Genomic DNA, 19,314 nt, shown 5'->3' with positions numbered 1-19,314 from the left:
TGCTGTGGGAGGTGGGATGCGGGGATTCTGGGTAGGGACTGTTCAATGGGGAAAGGGGGGGTACTGTATCTGAATTTGAGCGCACTAAATATCCTGGACATATGCAGGACATTCACTCTTAGGAAACACTTAGTTTACCACAACGGCTGACACGGCGGACACGGCTGACAATAGTAACAATACCTACATACCCAAACTAAGGGCACTCTAATGGAATGTGCATGGTCTGAATGACCACAGGAAAGTCAGAAAGGTCATCAGTTACCTACAGCGTCAACATGTTGACCTGGCACTGTTGCAGGAAACTCATCTTCCCCTAGCCAGTAGAATGCTACACAGCAGGGGCCTAGAGGGCAATATAACGGCGGCGGGATTCATGTCGCACGCCAGGGGTGTGATCACCTGAGTGAACCCGAAATCAAAGCTATCCTTACAAAACCTAAGGGCAGACATGGCAGGTAGATTTGTCATTTCCAAATGCATGGGACTAGGGATAGACTTTGTGATAATTAATGCCTATGGCCCGAACTATGACTCCCCTGATTTTTTTCAAGCCCTAGCTGCCATTGCTAGGCATTATGACACTGATCACATATTATGGAGAGGGGACTTCAATCTGGTCCTTGACCCTACACTGGACAGACCAGCCGGCCCACCCATTAACCATCGGCGGCTGCCTTGGCCCTAAGGAGCGCAATCACCAATCTGAACCTGGAGGATGTGTGGCGGATCAGACACCCAGAGCAGGGGGGGTACACTCGGCCTACTATGATATTCATACCAGAATAGACTATTGGTGGCATCCACCTTAAGGTTAGGGCAGATTAGTGACTATAATGTGCTGCCTGAGAACTTGTCTGACCACTCGCCAGTGTTGCTGGTGCTGGACACTCCGGGGAAGGCCATACTGCCCTTCACGTGGATATTACCCCCATATTCCCTCCTAGACCCGACATTTAGAGTAGAGCTAGCGGAGGCCATTGATATTTTTTTTTAGACTAACCTAGGCGCTGTGGACAGCTTCCAGGTGGTATGGGAAACATTCAAAGTATATATCAGGGGCATAGCAATGTCTAAGCACTCGGGAGTACTCAAATCCATCAGACAGAGACTAGCTGACCTAGAGCGTCAACTGGCTGCCCAAGAGGAAAGACAGCGTAGACACTCGGACAGCGTGATAGGGGATGAGATCAAGACACTCCTGACTGAATACCACGAGGAAGCAGACAGGGAAGTGAAACACCTGGGAAAATACGCAAAGGCTCGGACGAATGGGGAGGGAGAGAGACCTAGTTAAGTCCTGCCCAGAATCTTAAGTGGGAAAAGGGACGACAGCAAATCTCGGAAATAAGGACGGGGGACGGTGCAGTAGTAAGGGAAGAAACAGATATAGCGCAGGCCTTCTACACTGAGCTGTACTCGTCCAAAAGTGGAGACCTTGAGGATGATTTCACTGACTACCTAGACCACATCAATATACCTACATTGACTAACACACACAGGGAATTCCTGATGCTCCCGATAGAGAAGGACGAAATGGCGGAAGCCCTGGCAGACATGCAAGCCGGCAGTGCCCCGGGAGAAGATTGCCTCACGGTGAGGTTCTACAAAGGCGTTTCAAGATAAATTAATCCCACACCTCTCGGCGCTCTTTGATGACATCTGCGTAGAAGGCAGTATGCCGCAATCAATGAGGGAGGCGTTACTGGTCACGATACTAAAGCCGGGCAAGGCATGAGATGAGTGCGGTTCATACAGACCCCTTTCACTATTAAACGTCAACACTAAATTATTTGCTAAAGTTCTGGGGAACCGCCTGGCACTTTTGGCACCTCAGTTAGTTGTGCCTGAGCAGGCTGGCTTCATTCCCAGCAGGTACTTGATATACAACATACGCACAGTCTTAGGCACGATGCAACACATTCGGCAGGATCGGAAGGAACTGGCGGTGTTCCTCGACATGGAAAAAGCCTTTGACTCGGTGAAGTGGCCCTTTATGAGACTGGTTCTACAGAGGATGGGCCTGGGGCTGCCATTCCTCCAAATGATAGGGGCCCTATATAACTGTTCACAGGCCAGGCTCCGACTTGGCAACCTGGTCACTGACTCCTTCCCCATCAGCAGAGGTACCAGACAAGGGTCCCCGCTGTCGCCCCTCCTGTACGCCCTGGTGGCAGAACTTTTAGCCTGTGCGCTACAAGAATACCATGGCAATTAGGGCATAGGTTTCCCCACATACAAGATACTGGTGTCCATGTATGCTGATGACACTTTGCTTTACGTTCGCGACCCGGACAACAATTTAACCTCTGTTTTGAGACAGGTAGTCCACTTTGGCACCCTATCGGGCATGAAGAGCAACTGGACGAAGTCCCTGGCCTTCTCCTTAACCCCTATGACACAAAACATCGAAATGGAATACCCACTGCAGTGGACCACAGACATAGTTAGATACCTGGGTATACAGTTACACACTGATGCTTAGATCCTGTTCAGAGCAAACTATGGCACTGCCTTCAGCAGGCCGGAGAATGATGTGGAAGCCTGGTGCAGGCTCCCACTTTCTCTTCTGGGCCGGATATCCATAATGAAAATGGTTGTGCTGCCCAGATTACTGTTCTTATTCATGACAATCCCAATAGTACTTCCCAAGTCCTTTTTTCAACGACTCACGCAACTCATGGTTAAATTGGCATGGGCAGGGAAACAGCCCTGTGCCAAGTGGACGCTACTCATATTGCCTTATAGTATGGGTGGGCTCGGTGCTCCTGACTTGGAGCTTTATTACAGAGTGGCTCAAGCCGCTCACCTGCATACCTGGCTTCACGGAGATGGCTGTATTCCGCATGTCCGCATGGAAATACTCTTTGCTAGCCCTCTTTCACTCCCAATCACAATTTTCCAACCGGTAGATCGTAGGGCTGGCATCCTAGACTCGATCGCAGCAACAAATCATGTGTGGCACAGTATTCTGCAGCTGCAGGGAGGAGCATTACTATACTATCCAATAATGCCTGTTGATTGGGCGCAATGGTTGCCTCCCATTAAAGAGAGAGGAGTGGTGCATGTGTTACAAAAGCTAAACATCAAAGTAGCTGGAGACCTGTTTCAGGATGGAGTGGCCAAAACATGGGAACAGGCAACAGCAAGCAGTGAGGATGCTCCCCTATTGACTTGCTTCCAATTCCACAGGGTACACAGTGCTCTCGCAGAACTGCTGGGGGAGGATATGGCAGAACCGCCTGAAGTCCCGGAACTCACATATGTAATAAAAGCTGAGGCCCCCCAGAAACTACTGTCTAACTTATATAAGTTATCTCACGTACATAGCGAGCACACATACACCAAAGCGCGGCTGGCATGGCAAACGGACCTCCAGATAGTGATTGATGATGACATGTGGAGATACTGCTGTATTAATACTAGAAAGCTATCACTGAACGGCAGACACAGACTAGTACACTTCAAATTTCTAAACAGGGTGTACTACACACCGGCACAGCTACACAGGTATGGCCTTCGTGATACTGCGTGATACTGCGGAGTGTGAGAGATGTAATGCGCCAGACGCAGGTTTCCTACACCTGGTGTGGCAATGCCCAAGTCTATGGGATTTCTGGGAGAAAATCTTCACGGACATAAGTAACACAGTAGAAATAAATCTCACACCTGAGCCCACTCTAGCACTTCCAGGGTATTCTAAGAAGCTACCTAGAGCCACTCAGCGATTGGTGGACATAGGGCTGCCTATAGCCAGAAGGGTAGTAGCTTGCTGTTGGATGAGAGGCCCCCCACCTACACCTAAGCGCTGGGCACATGATATGTTATATTGCTGTACACAGTCGGAGAACTACAGCAAGTTGCTGCCTCCCACTAGTCGTCCTAAAATCTTTTGACGATTATACCAGATATACCTCAAAAGTAATGAAGACGCTCATGCCACAGTAGAGGACTAGGGACATTATTTTGCTACCGGGAGAAAAGGGACAGTGTGTCGGCGAGTAGGGTAGGAATGAACATCACAACTTTAGATTTGTAGGGGTATTGTACGAGGGGTGGGGTTTAACTCATCTGTGACCAGATCAGTAGACATTTTCAAGATCGCCCCCTGCCTCGCTATGGGTTGTTGGCTAAATGTCTGTGTACAAACCTGAGAGGGGGATGTTACATTGTTGTCCTGAAAGGCTTTGCGACCAAAGACAGATTGGTGGGAGCGGGTTTGATTGTAATGTATTAAGTATTACAAACTCAATAACAACATTTTTTTAAAAAACAAACGTGACAAGATGTAGGGAAGAAAATAATGATACAGAAACTGAGTTGACAAGAGAATGTGCAATAAAAGGTGTGATAGGAGACAGAACACAGAAAGAGTGACAAAAGAACCGGGTTCAGAAGATTTGAGAGAGAACTAGAAAAATAAAGTTTATTAAATCATGGTAAAGACTGAGAAAAAGACAGAAGTGAAACAAAGTGTGAGAAAGCGAACTCTGAGGGACAGAGTGAAAGAAGAAGGTGAAAAGAAAGAAGAAAAGTAAACTAGAGTAAAGGCAAAGGCAGCGAGACAGCAGTAGAATGCTCAGGATGCTCTGTGAATCTAGGCAGATGCACATCATCTTGCGCAGGAGGAGCTAAAGGAGCCCCTCAAAGGATTCAGAACAAGACAAATATCTTTAGGGGCCTTGGAGGTGTTTATGGACACTAACCTTAATACACTCACGCACTGCACATGCTGGTGGGAAAGTGATGTATTACATATTGGGGCATTACACATAGAGGGACTTAGCAGCCTAGTTGTGTTGCATTTGCATGCTCAGGTATTGCATAGACTTTAATGGGGACAGGGCATTGCATACAAGGGCATGACCCATGCAGCCTCGGACATTGCAATATACACTGGTGTCAATGTCAGGTGCCCCCCCAGACAATGTCCATGTGTTTAAGACAAAAAAGTTATCAGTACTACAGCTTTTAAAATAGGGCGCTGGGTGCTCAAACCATGCTGCCTCCAGGTGCATTTGGGACAGGTGTAAACAGTCCGGGAGAAGTTGTGGCTAATGTCCTGGTATTGTGCATTACATACAAGGGTATTACGGATACTGGCATAGGTATGGTGCATGAATGACATACTGCCCGTTAGCAGGTACTGAATTAGCAATATTGTTTCCATACTTGGGCACTGTGGATTGTATACGGGTACAATACTAGTACTGAGGAGGTGGAGGTGCTTTACATACTGGGTACTGCAGCTAAGGCCCTAGTTGAGTTGTATAACATGCTGAACAATTATGGATCCTAGCCAGGGATTATTGCACTAGGGCATTACAAACATGGGCATGTTGGATATCACATACTGGCCTCAGGATATTACTTTACATAATAGGGCACGGAGGAATCTTTCCGATCAATAGAGCTTTGAGTACTTAGCCTTTGCAGCTCCAGACTTGGTTTAGTGGGATTACAGTCTGGTACAATAGCGATACTGGCCTACAGATAGTCAGGGATAGAAGTTTCTAGACTGCAGCATTGCGGATACTTGTCTTGGGATGGTACTTTACATGCTAGCCTTAGGGATACTGGCTTAAGGAAGGTACTTTAGTAATTGTGGATACTTTGCTGCATTCACTGGAGAGATACTGGCCTGGCTAGCGTACCTTGCATGTGGGGACTTAGCGTCAACCGGACTGGGTACACTGCTTTATTTCCACTGACAATTTAAAAGGTGGGCATTTATGGTACTCTAACTATTGTGACACTGTGAAAACTGTCCTGACAATAGTGCTTTACGTACTACGAAGAGGTGTGGCCCGCGGCCAGTGCGACTGACACCGGACGCTGGGGATCACGGTTCGATCCCTGGGTCTGGCGGCAGGGGTCTGCCCAGCACCATGTGACTCTGGGCAATAGCTTGCTTAATCTTCCCAACGGCCCCCAGCCCCGGGATGCCTCTGGGTAGCTGTGCACTTCACAAATATTGGATTTAAATTTTTACATTTACTAGAAACTGTTGAGACTGGCATTTAACTATTGGGGTATTTGAATATTTCATTCTTTCTCATTCAACGCTACTGTAAATTCTATGACTCTATGGCAAGGAGTTGAATACTGCATACATTTTTGCCTTGGAGGAGGCGTGAGTGTTTTAAGACTGTCCAGGGTGAGGCTGTGTTCTCAGTCCAAGGCGCTGGTGTTGTTTCACTAACTCCCCTCCTGAAGCTGCCTCTAAAAGAATGCAACATTATATGGAGTTTCAGAATAACATGTGTTTAATGCTAGCCCCTCAGAATAGCATGTGTGTTTGATGCAGGCTCCTCAGAATAACTTGTGTGTTTGATGTAGGATCCTCAGTATAACATGTGTGTTTAATGCAGGCTCCTCAGAACAACATGTGTGTTTGGTGCAGGCCCCTCAGTATGGCATGTCTGATGAACGCTCCTCAGTTGATCTGTGTTTGATGCATGCTCCTGAGAAGAACATATGTTTGATGAAGGCTCCTCAGAACAACACGTTTGTTTGGTACAGGCTCCTCAGAATAACATGTGTTTGGTGCATGCTCCTCAGAATATTGTGTGTTTGCTACAAGCTTCTCAGAACAACATGCGTGTTAGTTGCAGGCTCCCCAGAATAATGTATTTGCTGCAGGCTCTTCAGAATAGCATGTGTGTTTGGCACAAGCTCCTCAGAATAACATGTGTTTGGTGCATGCTCCTCAGAATAATGTGTTTTTGCAGGCTCCTCAGAATAGCATGTGTGTTTAGTGCAGGCTTCTCAGAATACTGTGTGTTTGCTGCAGGCTCCTCAGAATAACATTATGTTTATTGTGTAGGCTCATCAGAATACTGTGTGTTTGCTGCAGGCTTTTCAGAACAACGTGTGTGTTTGGTGCAGGCTCCTCAGAATAACGTGTGTGTTTGGTATAGACTCCTGAGAATAACATGTGTGTTTGGTGTAGGCTCCTCAGAATAACACGTGTGTTTGGTGCAGGCTCCTCAGACTAACATGTGTGTTTGGTGCAGGCTCCTCAGAATAACATGTGTGTTTGCTACAGGCTCATAAGAATACCATGTACGTTTGGTGCAAGCTCCATAGAATAATATGTGCTTTGTGCAGGCTCCATAGAATCACATATGTTTTTGGTGAAAATCCGCAAAATGCCAGGTGTGTTTGCTGCAGGCTCTTCAAAATGATGTGTGCCTGGTGCAGGCTCCATAGAATCACATGTGTGTTCGGTACAGGCTCCTCAGATTAGCATGTGAGTTAGGTGCTGGTTACTCAGAATAACATGTGTGTTTGCTGCAAGCTCCTCAGAATAGCATGTGCGTTTGGTACAGACTTCTTAGAAAAACATATGCATTTAGTCCAGGATCCTCAGAATACCATGTGTGTTTTCTGCAGGCTCCTCAGAATAGCATGTGAGTTTGGTGCAAGCTCCACAGAATAATGTGTGCTTGGTGTAGGCTCCATAGATCCACATGTGTGTTTGGTGCAAGATCCGCAAAATGCCAGGCGTGTTTGCTGCAGGCTCTTCAAAATGATGTTTGTTTGGTGCAGGCTCCTTAGAATCACATGTGTGTTTGGTGCAGGATCTGCAAAATGCCAGGTGTGTTTGCTTCAGGCTCTTCAAAATGATGTGTGCTTGGTGCAGGCTCCATAGAATCACGTGTGTTTGGTGCAGGATCCCTCAAATTGCCAGGTGTGTTTGGTGCAAGCTCCTCAGAATGATGTGTATTTGGTGAGGGCTCCTCAGAATAACGTTTGCGTTATGTGCAGGCTCCGCAGAATAAAATGTGTGTTTGGTGCAGGCTTCTCAGATTGACTTTTGTTTTGTCCAGACTCCTGCTTTGAAAGCAGAAATATTTAATCAGGCAACTAGGTCTCATAAAGCCCTGGGTTCTACTTTACCTTCTGTACTCACCCATGTTTGCTCAATATAAATGCAGGACTAGAACTGCCTAAATTCCAAATAAAAACCACTGCCGGAAAAATGACTGGCGCGAGGCAAGTGGAGACCTGAACATGTGTGAATTCTTCAGATTGAAATCCATGTAAACTGTTCTTCCAAGACCCTGGATTTTATTGTTTATTTGGGTGTTTTATGTAGTGCTACCATACCACCTTTTTCTGCGCTTAGGAGGGCTATGTTATAGAGACTATATACTATACATGGACATAGTGTGTCTGTTGTAGCTGGTGTTGAAATGATGACAGTGAATAAAGAACTGCATGAAGATGCAATGTTGACACTAGACATTTGGACCTATTTATGTATGTGATGTCATCAGTCAGCCGGGCTTTATATTCAACAACACTATGCAAGCTTAAAATTGTATGCAAATACTCCTAATAATAATGATAAAACTACAGTTCCAGAATGTAACTTGAAGTTTGTAAAATACCAGGACGGGATGAATGTGTCCCAAATGGCATAGAATTATTTGACATAGTGATGGGAATAAAACTGAGGCAACTTGATTTTATTTGCTGAGTTGATGGTTGAGGACAAGCTCATAAAAACTCATCTACTCATCTAGCCATACCCGAACTGGCTGTTCCCACTGGAGAGCATGCAGAGAGTGCAGCCACAACAAATGCACTGATATTCAAGAGTTTTGCTTTTGCAAAGCTTGTTCAGTTCCTGGCTTTTCAGTCAAAAGCTTTGTGTAAGTATTTTCAGTCCATGCCTACAATTCTTCAAGCATTACTACATGTCCCATAATACAACTTACTCTTCCTATAAAGTGAGGACTGGAGAAGCTAGCATGCTTGACATGGGGCCTTATAGCAGCTTTTGAATTCAGTGACATTTGGTAATGCCTCTGGTAGCCCACTCTACAATTTTGCCATCAGTCCAATTGATGTGTTGATAACATCTTTTGGTGGCATTTTTCAATCCAATGTTGAGGTGTACTGAACCAGATTGATACAGATAACCATGGACCCAGAGTACTAAAAAATGTATATCGCTCACTAGGCCCTGGTGCAGGGGACCATTCCTAAAGTCTGCTCAGGGAAGTCACAGAGCCCTGAGGAAAAGTTTAATTTTGCAAATGTGGGAGTAGTATTGACGCACAAGCACATAGACAATTAGCAGGACCTCAGTGCATGATATTCATCAGTCTGCAGTGTTAGAAAATCCCTCTTTTCAGGCTGTGCCTCCAAACTGTATGCCTTTCATCACTCTGTGAAGCGTGGAGTCTCTCATATCTTCCACACAGTTATCTGATAGGAGTCCGCACAGAGAACACACAGCACGTACACTGACGTCAGAGCCTGGAGAAGAGGCGTCAGAGTCCCTGAATTAGGTCAGTCAATACAGTCCTTAATTTTAGATAAATAAGTAAGTGCCAGACTACTAGACTATTTGAGGCCCCCAAAACTATAAGAATGGCTTTTAGAGTTGTACATTATTTGTTTTATTGTATATTGATTTAACAAACAACTTGTTCTGCTCATCTCTGAATAACACAGGCAGCGTCACCATGTGGCAGCTGCCATGAGGGCCAGTGCTGACAATTGAAAAGGGGTGCCAAGCACCAATCAATCAATCAATCAATCACAAGAATTTGTATGGCGCGCTACTCATCCGTAAGTGCCTCAAGGCGCTGAGGGTGGTGGGGTGGGGTTGCTACTGCTCGAACAGCCAGATCTTGAGTTGTTTCCTGAAGGAGAGGTGATCCTGGGTCAGCCGTAGGTGAGTGGGGAGGGAATTCCAGGTCTTGGCAGCCAGGTAGGAGAAGGATCTTCCTCCGACGGTGGATTTCCGAAATCATGGGATGGAGGCAAGGGCGAGGCTGCCAGATCGGAGCTGGCGGGTGGGTGTGTAGAAGGTGAGGCGCTTTTGGGCGTTGAGGTGCTTTGGGCCCTTGTCATGGAGAGCCTTGTATGTGTGGGTGAGGAGTATGAATGTGATCCTCTTGTTGACGGTGAGCCAGTGCAGGTCTTTCAGGGGGGCAGAGATGTGGTTGCGGCGAAGGATGTCCAGGGTGAGTCGTGCTGAGGCGTTCTGAATGCGCTGGAGTCTTTTCTGTACTTTGGCGGTGGTTCCAGCGTAGAGGGTGTTCCCGTAGTCCAGACCGCTGCTGACGAGGGCCTGGGTGACCGTCTTCCTGGTTTCTGTGGGGATCCATCGGTAGATCTTTCGGAGCATGCACAGGGTGTTGAAGCGAGGGAGGAGTCCAGGATGAAGCCCAGGTTGCGTGCATGGTCCGTTGGTATGGGTGCATTGCCCAGGGCAGAGGGCCACTAGGAGTCGTCCCACATGGAGGGAGATGGTCCGAGTATAAGGACTTCCGTCTTGTCTGAGTTCAGTTTCAGACGGCTGATCTTCATCCATTCTGCGACGTTTCTCATTCCTTCCTGGAGGTTGGCTTTGGCGGTGGTGGTGGCGGGGTCGTTGGTGAGGGAGAGGATCAGCTGGGTGTTGTCGGCATAGGATATGATGTTGAGGTTGTGTTGGCGGGCTATGGCTGCGAGAGGGCTCATGTAGACATTGAAGAGGGTGGGGCTGAGTGAGGATCCTTGCAGACGCCGCAGATGACTTCGGTGGCCGCGGATCGGAACGGGGGGAGGCGGACTCTCTGGGTTCTTCCAGCGAGGAATGAGATGATCCACTCCAGGGCTGTTCCTTTAATCCCGGCATTGCTGAGGCTCTGTATCAGGGTGCGGTGGCAGACGGAGTTGAAGGCTGCTGAGAGGTCCAGGAGGATGAGGGCAGCTGTTTCTCCATTGTCGAGCAGGGACCTGATGTCGTTGGTGGCTGCGTTTGGGGCGGTCTCGATGCTGTGGTTTGCTCGGAAGCTGGACTGTGAGGGGTCGAGGGATCCGTTGGTCTCAAGGAAGGCAGAGAGTTGTCTGTTGACGGTCTTTTTGATGACTTTGGATGGAAAGGGGAGGAACGAGATGGGGCGGACGTTCTTCAGGTCCGTTGGGTCGGCAGTGGGTTTCTTGAGGAGGGTGCTCAGCTCTGCATGTTTCCAGCTCTCTGGGAAGGTGGCGGATGCGAAGGAGCTGTTGATGATGTTCCGGGGTTGGGGTGGGATGATGGAGTCTGCTTTGTTGAAGATGTGATGTGGGCAGGGGTCGGTGGGGGAGCCGGAGTGGATGGTGTTTATCATGTGGGTGGTGTCTTCGGTGCTGACAGGGGTCCAGGTGCAGAAGGTGGTGGTTGGGGGCACTGGTTCGGCGGTTGGGTGCGTGGTTTGTGCGCCGAAGCTGTTGTGAATGTCGGCGATCTTGCGGTGGAAGAACAAAGCGAGAGAGTCGCAGAGGTCTTGCGAGGGAGTGATGTCTATGTGTTGCAGGCGCTGGGATTTGAGAGCTCTTTGACGATGCTGAAGAGCTCCTTGCTGTTGTGGGTGTTGTTGTCCAGTCTTTCTTTGAAAGCTGTCTTCTTGGTGGTGCGGTTCAGCTGGAGGTGTTTGCGGGTGGCGTTCTTGAGGGCGGTCATGTATTCTGGTGTCTGGTCGTGGCGCCAGGCTTTCTCGAGGGTGCGGCCGTTTTTTTTGGAGGTTTTGAGGTCGGCGGTAAACCACAAGGTTTTCCTGCTGCCGGGTCTGCTTGGGGGGGTTCTTCAGTGGTGCGAGTTCATCGGCGCAGTCTGTGAGCCACTGTGTGACGTTGCGGGCTGCTTCGTCGGGGTCTGTCGTGTTGGTGGGCAGGTTCTGGCTGAGGGTGGTGGTGAGCTGGTCGGCAGTGATCTTGCTCCAGCTTCTGCAGGGAGCTTGTTGCGGGTGGTGGTGGGTTGTGGTTCTCCTGAAGTTGAAGTGGACGCAGCTGTGGTCTGTCCTGTGTAGTCCGGTGGAGTGGCTGAAGGAGATGTGCTTGCTGGAGGAGAAGACGGGGTCAAGTGTGTGGCCGGCATAGTGGGTGGGGGTGTTCACCATTTGCTTGAGTCCGAGGTCGGTGAGGTTGTCCAGCAGGGCGGTGGTGTTACAGTCCTTGTTGTTCTCCAGGTGGAAGTTGAGGTCCCCTAGGAGGATGTAGTTAAAGGAGGTGAGGGCGTGCGGACTGATGAAGTCTGCGAGGGCTTCGCTGAATTGTGTGCGTGATCCCGGGGTGTGTAGATGAGAGTGCCTCTGAGGGTGGTCTTGGGGTCGGTGTGGATCTGGAAGTGAAGGTGTTCGGCGGCAGTGAGGGTGTCGTCGAAGTTGGTCGTGATGCGGATGGTGTTTATGTGGACGATGGCGATGCCTCCTACGGTTTGGTTCACGCGGTCCCTCCGGGTGATTTTGTAGCCATCCAGGATGGCTATGGCGATGTCGGAGGCTGAGGAGGCGTTCATCCAGGTTTCCATGAGGAAGGCGACGTCTGGTGAGGTTGTGTAAAGGAGGTTCCAGAGTTCCACGGCGTGCCTGTGGATGGAGCGGGTGTTGAGCAGGATGGACTTGAGGTGGTTGTTGCTGGTGCTCAGCTTGGCGGTTGCGGTGCAGGTCCGGAGGAAGGTGAATTGGCAGTCTTGGCAGTTGAAGGTACCGTGTGTGCGCCTGGGGGTGGCTTGGTAGCAGGCGGCGTATCGGCAGGCGTTAAGTGTGTGGAGGGTGGTGGCGTCGTAGGTTCGTCGGGAGCGCTGGCATCAGTGAGGACCAGGGTTCCTGGTGCTGGGCATGTTCCAGACGTGGACGGGCGTAGACGGGCTTGCCTTTGGCGCGCCTTCGGCGCACCATCGGTGCGTCCGCTGCATGTGAACGCTGCACGTACGTACGGGCTCCATTTAAGGCAAAGTGGGAGGGAGGAGCCGCTGGGAGGCGTGAGCGGCGCGGCCAATGGGGAAACAGAAAGAAAAGGGGTCGGGCCGTGAGGGAGCAGCGTCGGGAAGCGGGGAGCGGAGGGGGGTCACACCAGGGGTACAGTAACGAGAGAAAGCGCAACAAAAAACCTACTGACAGAAGGGAAAACACTAATACAGTAAATACAATACAATCTAATAAACGAAGGCACAGGAGGGCAACAGTGGAGGAAAAGAACGAGCAGCAGCGAGGGGGCACTGAGGTCAGGGACGGACCTGTGGCGCTGGGGTAGAGACACGCCTACAGCTGGTGGTCCGTGCTGCGTGGGGGTGTCCTGGGGTCGAAACTACCAGCTCAAATTAAGCACAGCATAAATCTATCCCACTATAGAAGGTACTCATCCTATACACCTCACTCACAGGTAAGCAACTATAACATGGGAACTGCACACATTTAGATATTTAAGGATCCTAGATTTACATAAATATAAAGATATACTAGAGGGAAATCTAGGGGCCTCAAATGCTCCCTGAGGCTGCACGTTGCTTTCTAGTGTATATTGTCTCTTGTCCAGTGGGTTGAGTGTCAGTCGCCAAAATTATCTTGCTGCGCATATTGTTTTTCCACTTTGTTAACCATTTAGTACTAGTACTCTGAGTCACACTTAAAGAGCTGGATGGCCTCATATATCGGGGCATGGAAGATGAGGAATCCCACTGTCCAAGTTAAAAATACTCCTACAGGAGGACTTGCGTCCCTATATATGGAACTTTATTACTCAGTGTCCTAAATCAGTTGGCTAATCCTGTGGCTAGCTGGGAGTAACACTGATGAATGTCAGTACAGATTGGAAACCATACAAACTGGAATGTAATATGTTGCAGAATAGAAAACTCATAGCTCACTTCCCAGAAAGTTGCTCTACATGGTTAGAGGGTGGTGAGTCAGAAAACACAGATAGAAACCCAATATGAACTTGCCATACACCTAAGGAATGGAGTTAATACAATATTAAAGACATAGCCACTGGGACACAGTACGTATATTTGCAGTCAGTGCCCTACGTTATTTGAGATCTCATCAGTGATGTCACAAAACATATCATGTGTGATGTAATATGTAAGGTCATTGGCAGTGCATTGCTGGGCATAATTTATAGTTAGCTCAGGTACATATAACTGCTGAATTTCACTAATTTTGTATGAATGAAATCTCAGTCTAAAAATAAGGTCCCTGTAAGCTTTACTTTTTTCTGTGAATTGCTAGGGTTTTTTTTAGATTCCATTTCCTAACTATAACGTCTCTGTAACCTTAATTTTTCAGTGAATTTCTGAGGTTTTTCAAACATTTTTTCCTAACTATATTGTTCCTGTAACCTTTGTTTTTTTAATAGTAGTCGTGTTTTCAGAGTGTTGGAGAAAAAAGATGGTATCTTGACCAGCTCTCAGGAATCCTACTGTAAGAGACATATTGGAGGACAATATGTTGGCTTCTATAACCCCAAAGGTCCTTCAGCTGCCAAGGGGCCTTCATCTTCCAAACAGTAGTGCGCCAGCAGGTATGTTTGCAGAGTGGTGGAGAAATGGTGTGTGGCATTCGAAGGTCTGCCAGCAATCAGGCTGTGGGTGACTTACTGGAGGTAACAGGAGGGCTAGTTGGCCCCCAAGGTTGCTATAGAGCCAAAGGGGCTTCATCACCCACTCAGCAGTGCACCGGGAGATGTGTTTGCAGAGTGGTTGAGAAAGGGGGCATGACCCCTGAAGACCTCTCAACAAATATGCTGTGTGGGACTTACTGGAGGTAACAGGAGGGGTTATTGGCTCACAAACAACGATTCACAGAACTAACTTAAGACAAAATCCTAAACTTACTACTTTTAGTATTCACAGCCAAGGGGACTTCATCCCCAACCAGTAGTGGGGAAAGGGGTGTGACCTCCAATGACCTCTCAGCAATCCAACTGTGCAGGACTTACTGAAGGCAACAGGTGGGAGCTAGCATTGCTTTTGGACAGACGGAGCTGCAAAACATCCAGCTCCCTCTGTCCAAAAGCAGTTTTGCTCTGCTTTCAGCAAGCAAGAGCATTTGTAACATTCTTGCTTGCTGAAAGAGAAACAGTGTTTGCTAAGGCTTGGCAGGAGCGAGAATCCACCCGACAAGCCATACGCAAACTGCAATTTCACAGAGGCAGGCAGCCCCAGAGATTGCAAGAGCCAGTAGGAGTTTTGCAGTGCCCAAGGCCAGGTGCTGTTTCAGGAGGGAAGACTGTGCAGCCCCCTTCCTACCTTGACTAAGGGCCTGCCCAGGGGAGCTGGAGGTCCATGGGACCAATAATGGGCCCACACAACCCCCCTCCCTTTTCTTCAAGTACCACTTTGGCCCCAGGAAAGCGGTGATCTCCAGGCCCTGGGGGATCATTGAGGCCCACTAATATAAAAAATAAAAAGCACTTGGGAGGTGGAGGTCCCAAGGGCTGTAGGGAGGACATGCGGCGCCGCAACACTAGTTTACTCTTCCTTGCCCCAGGGAGGTGGTAGTCCCCGGCAGGGGGTGCCAAATGGGCATCCACGCATGATTAAAAATATGCTGCTGGAATTTTGGCCCACCCAAGGGCTGCTTTTAAAAGATGCGCTGGCAACCACACATCTTTTTTCTTTTAAACCATCCATGAATTTGTGGCAAAATAAAAAAGAATGCTTTTAAACCCAGGCCTCTTTTCTTTATTTTTCACCATTTTTGTGGAATCCAAATTTCAAGATGGCTGCCTACACCTCCTGATTGTACTGTTGGTAGCCAATCAAATTTAAGTAGGATCCACAAGTCAACTGTAAGATATCTATATCTATATTTTTGAAAGTTAAATATATCAAAAGCTGCCACGATTGATTTACACCAAATTACAAAGACACACTTTCAGGACCAACATCTAACTTTCTGCCAAATTTGGGTAAATTGGGTAATTTGGGTAATTCGGTTCAGCGGTTAGGGCTGTAGTCGTGTTCAGAAAATGAAAAATCCCTATAGATATTAAATGGAGAAAATTAATATCGGGACCCCTCTGTTTTTTAGCCCCTGCTTGACGTATCACTGCAAAACTTTCATCATGCCAGCTAAACTAGAAAGGAAATGTTTTGGGACAGTTTCATAAAGATTCATCAAGCAGCGTCTAACTGTTTGGCAAAACCAAAAAATATTTTCCTATAGAAACCTTGGTCCCAACTTGAACTACCTACTGGTTATTAACTGAGTTAGAGTGATGTTATTGTTAGGTGGGATGGCTTCTTAAAACAAAACATATTAAAAACACTGAAATTCCTCACAATGCACTGCTTATAAACTTCCATATTACATTACTCATGACATGTTCAATGACATAATTGCTGACATCACTGATGACATCTCAAAATATATCATTTATTATATTAGTATGTCATCCACCATACTGCTGTTCAATTAGCTGCACAAACAAGTGAAACCTTTGAAATATAAATTACATGCATACTGTTCTCATCTCCTTAAAGTCTTACCTTCATCTGAACATCAGAGCTTGTAATTTATTGAAGTGACTCTTTCAATGATCTTTCTCTCTGGTGGCATGTGTGTTCAATGGTGCTTCAAATGTAAATCATTATGTCAGACCCGCAGAGCAACGTACGTCAAGATAACAAGTAAAGATATAGACAGGAGGCAGAACAATTTACAAGCGGACTGTGGTACAAGTACCAATCAGGGTAAGACCCAAGAGTACACCTAGTGTATTTCCTAGGTTTCTCCGTTGTAACTGCCCAGCTCTGAGACTCAGAAAGGAGTCAGTGGTACACTATATATACCACATTCAGGCAAACACCTGGCAGGTCTTGAGCACCATAAGACATAAGCTCCAAATTGATGAAAATCTTTCCCCCCTACAGGTACACCAATTGATGAGGCCATCCACTCCAATGCAACACAGACACATAGATGTGATGTGGAAGGCTGAAGCATGTGCATTGAAGTGCACAGTAAGCAGGGCGACAGAGGCCCAGGAAAGTTGCATGTTATCTCTTCTTTTGGGAAGGTGAGCATCTAAGAACTTCAATGGAGTGAGGATCAATCACAGCAGAACTTCACCTGTTAGAGTGGAGGAGCACACACAAATGCTACGACTGTGTAGCAAGTGAATAGGACTGCTACAGACTGATTATTCACATGGAAGTAACTTTGCATTTGCTGATTTGGTGCAACCGTCACCTGGTGTAGGCAAGGGCATGTCAAAATGGCATTAGTCTTTGTACAATCACAAACCCCTTTTGTGAGTCTTTTAGCCTGCTGATCCACTTATTTGTCCATATTCTAATAAAGTCACACCTACCAGCAGGAGGCTTGATTAAGAGTTCAGTGTAACTAAAAATCCTCCATATTTGGGTTGGTTTGATGATTAATATGAAGGAGAATTGTCTGTCTTGACTTTATAATTCAGGCTACCTTTAAAATAATAATAATGTAAGAATATAGATTTAATGTAGAGATAATCAGTAACTTTATTTTTGCAATTTAACATTTTACTTGCTCACTCTCATGCAAAGTACCCAAAGTCATCTACTCCAAAACTTGTGACATCTTTCGTTTTAGACTTTGTAAAAAATTATGTTTTGTTTATTTTCAGATGGGAGATATCAATCAAACTTACCTGGCAGAATTTGTTCTTGTGGGGTTCTCTGATCTTTCCAACTTGCGAGTTCCCATATTTGCTGGATGCCTGCTTTTGTATCTAATAGCAGTTTCTGGTAACCTTACTGTCATATCTGTCATATACTCAGAGCCACAACTTCACTCACCCATGTACTTCTTTCTTACAAATCTGTCTTTTGTAGACATCTCCTACACTTCTGTCACAATCCCAAAAATGCTGTCCAGCGTCTTTCTTTCAAAAATACGGGTTACTCTCAAGGAATGCCTGCTGCTGGTGTACTTTTTCATGGCCATGATTGCAATAGAATTCCTACTGCTCACCATCATGTCTTTTGATCGCTATGTAGCCATCTGCAATCCATTACAGTACACACTGATCATGAATAGATCTGTGTGTCTGCGTCTGGCCACTGGAGCATGGATTCTAGGCTTCCTGGTGCCAATATTCCACACTGTTATTTTATCCACATTCTCCTTCTGTAAGACTCATGAAATTAACCACTTCTACTGTGACATCGCTGCCCTGCTGATGCTTTCCTGCGGCAGCACTCGTACCATTGAAACAATGACTTTCATCTTTGCTGTGATATTGGTAATATTCTCATGGATTTTAATCATCACTTCATACATCAAAATCATCTCAGCCATTCTGAAAATGCAGACCACTACCCAGAGACAAAAGGCCTTCTCCACCTGTGCCTCTCATCTCACAGTGGTTATTTTATTTTACGGAGCCCTCATGTTTGTTTATGTAAGGCCAGTCTCGATGTACTCAGTAAGTGAGAGCAAAATGTTCTTCTTGGTCTACAATGGAGTAGTCCCTTTGTGCAACCCCATAATCTACACTCTTAAAAACAAAGAGTTCAAAGATGCTTTGAAAAGAAGAACAGGTGGAAGATCACAGAATAAGGAATGAGCCTGAGATACAAATATATTGGGCAATATATTTATTGCATATTTATTTATTATGATTTTTGTTTTACACTCAAAATACATGGATCAATACTAGGATTTATGAGGTATAATGTTTTTTTCTAGTCTAACAGGCAAATGCAGGCATGGGTGTAGACATAACTTCATGCATTGCATAATGGAAGGCAGTTTGCATATCAAAAAAGGGGTAATATTAAAAGAAAGGTCTGTCTTTTTCCCTATGTATGGATAACATTTGATGCTCACAGGTGTACTTGCTAAATTAGTAAAGCACATCTAAGGGGAAAGTGCCGTGGATGGGGACTGCATTGTTTAAAGTGTAAACTGAGGACAGTAGGTTTCAAGTAAATAAATGAGAAAATGTGCATACAATGGCATTTGTTTCTGTTCTTAAAATCACTAACATGACACAGCGTGTGCACCTTCTAAATTACTATCCTGGACACAATAGACCTGATTTACAAACTGCACTTTTACCTAATGTATTTCAAAACATACTAAATTTTGCAAATGTTGCCTATACTTCTATGTGAAGAGTTGTCCGCCCCAACTGTGGAGTCTCTGCCCATGTAAGTATAGATTTTAATCACAAATGTGGGAGGGCACAGGGGAGTGGGTGAGAAAAGAAGAAGACTTACTACCAAATGGGATGATAGAAGGGATTAGGGAGGGCCAGGGAAGGGTTAAGGAAGAGACGTCACCCAAGAGTAAGTCATTTGCATTATTCTAGGGCTAGAGACATTTAACTTACTTTTTGTAGTAATTGTATTGAAATTTGTGAGTAGAATGCTGAAAGTAGCGCTGGGCATTTTTCCTGTTACCTACAGTGCGCTTTGAATGCTGAAAGTAGTAAACTTACTACAAAGTGTAAACATACTCAAAAGTGACTCAGGCCCTGTAGAGAGATGAACAATTTTTACTCAAATCTGCAAATAACTTTAGTAGACAAGGGTCAGTTGACTTCTGGAAACTAGTTAAGTAAAAG

The 19,314-nt window shown here is 46.5% G+C and overlaps 1 protein-coding gene across 1 annotated transcript; it reads left to right on the top strand.

Moving 5' to 3' along the window:
* Positions 1-1,536: 1,536 nt before the first annotated feature.
* On the top strand, positions 1,537-18,312 carry LOC147700717 (olfactory receptor 5J3-like). Its single transcript, XM_086929195.1, has 2 exons — positions 1,537-1,596; positions 17,371-18,312. The coding sequence occupies exons 1-2, from the start codon at positions 1,537-1,539 to the stop codon at positions 18,310-18,312; spliced, it is 1,002 nt and encodes a 333-aa protein (XP_086785321.1).
* Positions 18,313-19,314: the final 1,002 nt, after the last annotated feature.

This window comes from Lissotriton vulgaris, chromosome 7 (assembly GCF_964263255.1).
Source record: "Lissotriton vulgaris chromosome 7, aLisVul1.2, whole genome shotgun sequence".
Classification (NCBI taxonomy): domain Eukaryota; kingdom Metazoa; phylum Chordata; class Amphibia; order Caudata; family Salamandridae; genus Lissotriton; species Lissotriton vulgaris.
This window is presented reverse-complemented; position numbering and strand designations above follow the sequence as displayed.

What these genes read in the sequence shown, in the direction of transcription:
- LOC147700717 (XM_086929195.1), top strand. Translation starts at nt 1,537, where the DNA reads ATGGCGGAAGCCCTGGCAGACATGCAAGCCGGCAGTGCCCCGGGAGAA. An exon ending in CGGGAGAAGATTGCCTCACG is followed by an intron (nt 1,597 to 17,370) that starts GTGAGGTTCTAC and finishes GTTTATTTTCAG; the next exon opens with ATGGGAGATATCAATCAAAC.